This window comes from Dendropsophus ebraccatus, chromosome 1 (assembly GCF_027789765.1).
Source record: "Dendropsophus ebraccatus isolate aDenEbr1 chromosome 1, aDenEbr1.pat, whole genome shotgun sequence".
Taxonomy (NCBI): domain Eukaryota; kingdom Metazoa; phylum Chordata; class Amphibia; order Anura; family Hylidae; genus Dendropsophus; species Dendropsophus ebraccatus.
In genome coordinates this window covers 199463726-199470354 of record NC_091454.1, presented here as the reverse complement: position 1 = coordinate 199470354, position 6629 = coordinate 199463726, and the positions used below count along the sequence as shown (strand labels likewise).

The window sequence follows — 6629 nt, the reverse complement described above, 5'->3', positions numbered from 1 at the left end:
AACCTCAGCCCGGCTACATCCGTAGCGTAATGTAGCGTAATCCTCCTCTGGTCCTGCAGGGGGAGCTCTAACCACCAGCCTTTCCGACTGCTGCAGACCCCTAAATCACACCGAGGGTTAACAGCGGATTTTATAGACTAATATACTCGCCTTAATAGGTCTGCTATTGGTTATGGAGAGGGGGGCTGTATTCATTATGGTGGACGGAGCCGCCTGGATACTGGCTAGTGTGAACTGGCCGCTGTCCTTGGTGCTGGATGATGAAGTGCTGCCCCCAGTGCGCATGCGCGGCACTTTCCCCCGTCCTATAAGTAGATGCGCTGGAGAGAGTTGCAGGCAGCCGGCACCATGAGCTCCTACAGCTACGAGCCGTATTACACCTCGTATAAGCGCAGGGTGGTGGAGAGCAGCCCCAGGGTGCACATCCGGAGCAGCTATGTGTCCCCCAGCAGGAGCAGCTACTCCCCGGGCATCTCCAGTGTGCGCCGGACTTATGCCTCATCTTCCTCTTCTTCCTCCGCCGTGGACTCCCTGGACCTTACCCAAGTGGCGGCCATCAGCAGCGACCTGAAAATAGTGCGCACCCAGGAAAAGGCGCAGCTGCAGGACCTCAACGACCGCTTCGCCAACTTCATCGAGCGGGTGCACGAGCTGGAGAAGCGCAACAAGGTGCTGGAAGCCGAGCTGCTGCTGCTGCGCCAGAAGCACAGCGAGCCGTCCCGACTGCGCGACCTCTACGAGCACGAGGTGCGCGAGTTACGCATCGCGCACGAGGAAGCGGTGGGCGACCGCCAGAGCCTGCGCAATGAGCGCGAGCGGCTGGAGGAAGCGCTGCGGGCGCTGCAGGGGCGCTACGAGGAGGAAGCGCTCAGCAGGGAGGACGCCGAGGCCAGGCTGATGGAGATCAGGAAGGAGGCCGACATGACCACCCTGGCCAGGGCAGAACTGGAGAAGAGGATGGACAGCCTGCTGGACGAGATAGCCTTCCTGAAGAAGGTGCACGAGGAGGAACTGGCGCAGCTGCAGTCCCAGGTCCAGTACGCCCAGATCTCCCTGGAGGTGGATGTGTCCAAGCCGGACCTGAGCTCGGCGCTGCGCGACATCCGCGGCCAGTACGAGAAGCTGGCGGCCAAGAACATGCAGTCCGCGGAGGAGTGGTTCAAGTCCCGCTTCACGGTGCTGACGCAGAGCGCGGCGCGGAACACGGACGCGGTGCGCGTGGCCAAGGACGAGGTGTCCGAGAGCCGGCGGCTGCTCAAAGCCAAAGCCCTGGAGATCGATGCCTGCCGGGGGGTGAATGAAGCGCTGCAGCGGCAGATCCAGGAGCTGGACGACAAGCAGAGCCAGGAGGTCCAAGGCATGCAGGTACCAGAAAAGTACTATACAACTCTAAACTAGCTGCTGCAGATCTACAATCCAAATGTGCAACCATTCAAGTTTACTATTTTCCAACCTGTTGCATAACTACAACTCCCATCATGAACTGCTCTTCACTTGCTCTAACATAATGGGGGATGTAGTTAAGAAAGAGAGACCTACAGGTTGGGGTGTTAAACTCAGGCACTCCAGTTGTTACAAAAAACTGCATTTCCCATCATGCCTTAGCTTTGGCTGTGCAGGCAATGATGGGAGTTGTAGTTTTGTAACAGCTGAAGGGTTTAAGTTTGACACCTGTATGGAAAGTCATCATAATGAACAGTTCAGATCTTCACAGATCTACAGGGCAGGGTGATGGGCACCAAGATGGCGGCAAGTGGAGTCACGTCCTAATGTGTTTGGGATGTGAAAAGGCTTCAAGTTGTTTAGTTTAGTAGCAAATAGGGTCCATGGTATGCATATGTAGTAACTGATTATATATTTATATATATTTAATATTATTTATTTAATATATTATTATTATTATTAGTTACTATATATCCATATCATGGACCATATTTGATACTAAACTGCTCTCTCTCTCTATATATATATATATATATTTAAAATATTATTTATTTAATATATTATCATTATTTGTCACTATATATCCATATTATGGACCATATTTGCTACTAAACTAATATATATATATATATATATATATATATATATATATATATATATTAGTAACAAAAAAGGAGTAACCTGAGTACAGCTACTGGAGGGGTTCAGCACGTCAAACAGGTCAGCAGATTCTAAGTCAGAACCATGGACAGGTGGGAAGATCAGAAACCAGAGATGTGTATGAAGAGGATCAGCTGCAGATCCGCAATACAGCGGAGCTTCTCATTGGATATTAGTAACTCATAGGGAAAAGCCTGACTACAACTAGTGAGAGGGTTCAGCACCTTGGACAGGCTAGATCTGCAGATACAGAAAAAGGGGCAGGTGTGTAGATCACAGAAAGATAGAGGAAGTTGTCATATTACAAATACAGCCCAGTCTGCAGGCGGCACCAAAGGACATTGATATATAGGTTTATAGGAAAGAAAATAATTATATCTGTCAGTCACAGATTGGGACCGCCCACCAGACTATTTAAAATGAGCCGAGTTTTAGATCAATAAATGACAAGTTCTACTGAAACGTTTGTGATCAGCTTCTCCTGCTCTGTATGCTGCATCCAGATTGGATTGCATTTTTGACCCGTTAAGGCAGATTAAAGTCTTCTCCTCTTTTCCTTAAAGAGTCACTGTCGTTTTTTTGTTTTTTTTTGCAGAAAACAATAGTCCAGGCGATTTTAAGAAACCTTGTATTTAGGCTTATTAGGCAAATCTGCCATTATCTGCATTCAAAAAGACTTTCCCCAGGTCCCCCCTCCCTCCTCTCTCTCATCCACTGCTCATTATCAGGAAATTGTGTCTTGTTGCATCAGACGTGCCCTTGTCTGTTCTATGGAGAGGGGAGGAGGGAGATTAGTTGGCAGCAGAGAGCAGAGAACAAACGATTACACAGTGGGAGCTGTGTGAAAGCCGGTACTCAGAGGTCCTGTTTTGGTGCCTCATCTCCCTCCACCCCTCCCCTCTCCATAGAGAATAATGAAGACGGGGGGGGGGGGGGGGGGGGTGTCAGACTGCTTTCTCATGATAAAAATGCATTTTTTGGCTAATAAACCCAATTACAAAGTTCCTAGTGCTGTGTGTATAATAGGTGCATAGAGATACACTAGGGCCAGTACCTTACTAGCACTACGCTTACACTTTCTTCTCTTGCTCATAGGACGCCATTAACAAATTAGAGGATGAGTTGCGGAATACAAAGAGTGAAATGGCGAGATACCTGAAAGAGTACCAGGACTTGCTGAACGTCAAGATGGCGCTGGACATAGAGATTGCTGCCTACAGGTAATGGATGGGGAGTTATGAACGTCTATCCTCTTTTTTTATAGTTTGTAGCCAGTTTTATGTATTTCTGTTGACATTTATGTATCTATATCAGGGGTAGGGAACCTTTGGCCCTCCAGCTGTTGCAAAATTACAATTCCCATCATGCCTGGGCAGCCGAAGCTTTAGCTTCGGCTGCTCAGGCATGATGGGAATTGTAGTTTTGCAACAGCTGAAGGTCCGAAGGTTCCCCATCCCTAATCTATATTGTTAACCTATTGGTTTTCCTTTAGTAGCCCTTCTTCTTTGATCCTGAGTTTCTTCTATCTGTTTTTGCAGAAAGTTACTGGAGGGAGAAGAGACCAGGTTGAGCTTCTCCGGTGTCGGAGCCATCACGAGTGGATACACACAAAGCGCTCCTGTATTTGGTCGATCAGCCTACAGTCTGCAGAGCAGTTCATACATCTCGACACGCTCCTTCCCCACCTACTATGCCAGTCATGTGCAAGAAGAACAGCTGGATGTAGAAGAGACCATTGAATCCTCTAGAGCAGAGGACGCCAAAGCAACCCCTCCAGAAGAAGAAGAAGAAGAGGGTGAAGGAGAAGAAGAGGCTGCAGAAGAGGAGGACGGAGAGGGAGGAGAAGAGGCAGAAGGAGAGGGTAAGACTCCTTGCTTTAGAAATGCATCCTGCAGTGGCAGGGTAGGCAGTTGCTATGGGGCCCATGCAGGAGGGGGGGCCCCGTGCAGAGGTCAGGGGCTATCAGTGCGCCAGCAGTAAAGCAAAAGCATATATATATATATATATATATATATATATATATATATATATATATATGCGCAGTGCTTTGTGTTGTGCGTAGGAGAGGGGGGCCCCTTAAAATATTTTGCTATGGGGCCCCGTGAATCCTAACTACACCCCTGACATCCAGCAATAAATATTCTATATTATGGGATAAAACAATCTCTTCATTTTACATATGTTAGGTGAAGGAGAAGAAGAAGGTGAAGGAGAAGAAGAGGGAGAAGAGGAAAAAGAAGAAGGAGAAGAAGATGCAGCTGAGGAAGGAGGAGAAGAAGAAAAAGAGGAAGCTGCAGAGGAAAAACCCAAAGCTAAAAAATAGGTTAATCCTCCTGCAGAACGGATTTTCCAGCTAGTTATATCCCCTAACATCCCATACACTCATCCCCTTCTGGCGCACAGACCACCCCCTATACACCTCTATGGTTGTGTTGCGTTTCATGTTTAGATTTGGACCCTTCCGCTTTATGCCCTACCCTGGCCAGCTTCCCCAGGTTGTGCATGGTTACTACAGGTGAGTCCAGATCCCAGAGCTTCCATTCATACACATTTCCAGCAGAGCTGGGTAAAAAAAATGTTTTTGACATAGTCTTCTTTTTAACCCCTTTACTGCCACACAACCAGCAGAAAATTCCATAGCAATACCTTCCATTCCATGATGTCCCCTTTAAATCAGAGCAAAGGAGGGATGTGTATTGCACAGTCTGATTTAAAGGAGAACTCCTCCATTTTTCTATCTTTGGTTCCTTCTGATTGCACAGTGTTGCACCTTAACCCCTTATCCACTAGGCACAGCTGACTGCGAAGCAATGGAGAGATGCAGCTAAATAATGTGTTGGCGGCTTATGTGGATCTGTGTATTGTAAGCGCAATAAAGAGGCAAAACAGCATTCAGTCAGCAAACTGGCAATGTGTCATGGCGTGTGTGCTTATTTCTGGAGAAGAACAGAACAATCCATATTCAGCTAAGATTGTGGCTGTACAATATGCTTCCAGGCAGGACAGAACACTAAAGGGGTTATCCCAAGGTCTAAAGCAGGGGTAGGGAACCTTGGTTCTCCGGCTGTTGCAAAACTACAACTCCCATCATGCCTGGACAGCCAAAGCTTTAGCTTTGGCTGTCCATGCATGATGGGAGTTGTAGTTTTGCAACAGCTGGAGAGCCAAGGTTCCCTACCCCTGATCTAAAGTATCTCATATGTACAGGATAGGGGGTAACCAGCTGATTGGTGGGTACCTTAATGCTGGGAGTGATCACTGTGATCAGCTTATCATTGGGAGATTGTCCAGAGAAGACAACCCCTTTATACAACATATATTATATATAATTTTGCAGGCAGCGCTATTTACCTGTATCCAGGTTTAGAATGGACAGAATCCCAAAGGCTGTCCTGTAATTCGATTAGCAGAATGTTTATAAGGGTATATGCACACGAAGTAATTCACGCTAAATATTCTGTGTGAAATCCGCCGCTTGTCCCCGTGCACTCCTGCTGCCCTCTTTGCCAGCTCCATAGGCTCCATTATATGCTTCTGCTGTCCACCAAAAGAATTTCTGTATAGAAACCAATATTAATTGGCTAAACACTAGACAACAATGCAACAGTCACATCAAAGCAATATTGTGAAATGAAAGTTGTGGGGGAGGGGTCGTGCACTGCAAGCTGGGGACCCTGCCGTATGGGGTATCCCATCTCCATAACAGGGTGACCCCAACCATGGTGACAGACAGTCCCTATGCTCCACTACAATCCCAGGACAAGACAAAAAGGTGGTGGAAAACCCAAAATGATGTATATATAATGAATAAAAAGGACTATCATGGTACCAGGTATCCTATTTAGTAATAGGTACTCTTACTCACGGTTCCTGACAAAAGTACTGGCAAAGAATTAGTTGCTAATATACACTGTTCCAACACGCTTCTCCTGTCATATATGTATTCAGGTTCATCAGGGAACACACAGAAATCATGAAATCATGAGTGTGCCAGATAAGGATGTGATAGTTGTGATAGAAAATGGCACTTCAATATAATATTGTGCCCAATGTCCAATAGACACAGGAGGAATTAAACAGCACAATCGTATAGAATGTCCAAGCAGCCTGTAGTGGATATATGGTATATCCTAATCATGTGTATATAAGGTGATATATACAGGCCATTCTGTCCCTGGAAATAAATATTTCCACAATCCTGTAATATGATATGATGTGAAATATATCTTTAACATATATAGATGCTCGCTCCAAGGGACCCATAGATAAATACATTGGTAACATCAGTAACCCATAAGATAATAAATAATGCAGTATTCCAACTAGTAGATACAACTCGACACTACAGCTCCTGTCTCAGCAGTTAGTAGACAAACACATAGATACACGTCCGTGCGGTGCTTTGAAGTAAAAAAACTTCTGTTCAAAAATATATATAATGAGAAAAAGAATCAGGCACTCACCCATCAACGTGTCTCTTTTCTTCTTTATGAATTCATAGAAAAATCATAAAAACGCAGGGAGAG

General features: G+C 46.1%; 1 protein-coding gene across 1 annotated transcript; it reads left to right on the top strand.

Annotated features, from left to right (window-relative positions):
* Positions 1 to 289: 289 nt before the first annotated feature.
* Positions 290 to 4998, top strand: NEFL (neurofilament light chain). The gene is made up of 4 exons (XM_069963352.1): positions 290 to 1365; positions 3199 to 3323; positions 3642 to 3964; positions 4290 to 4998. The coding sequence occupies exons 1-4, from the start codon at positions 316 to 318 to the stop codon at positions 4424 to 4426; spliced, it is 1635 nt and encodes a 544-aa protein (XP_069819453.1). The 5' UTR covers positions 290 to 315; the 3' UTR covers positions 4427 to 4998.
* The last annotated feature ends 1631 nt before the right edge of the window (positions 4999 to 6629 follow it).

Bases quoted from the DNA above. Each gene is read 5' to 3' on its own strand.
- NEFL (XM_069963352.1), top strand. From the start codon at position 316: ATGCGCTGGAGAGAGTTGCAGGCAGCCGGCACCATGAGCTCCTACAGC. The intron at 1,366-3,198 runs GTACCAGAAAAG...TCTTGCTCATAG, and splicing joins AGGAGGTCCAAGGCATGCAG to GACGCCATTAACAAATTAGA. The intron at 3,965-4,289 runs GTAAGACTCCTT...TACATATGTTAG, and splicing joins AGAAGAGGCAGAAGGAGAGG to GTGAAGGAGAAGAAGAAGGT.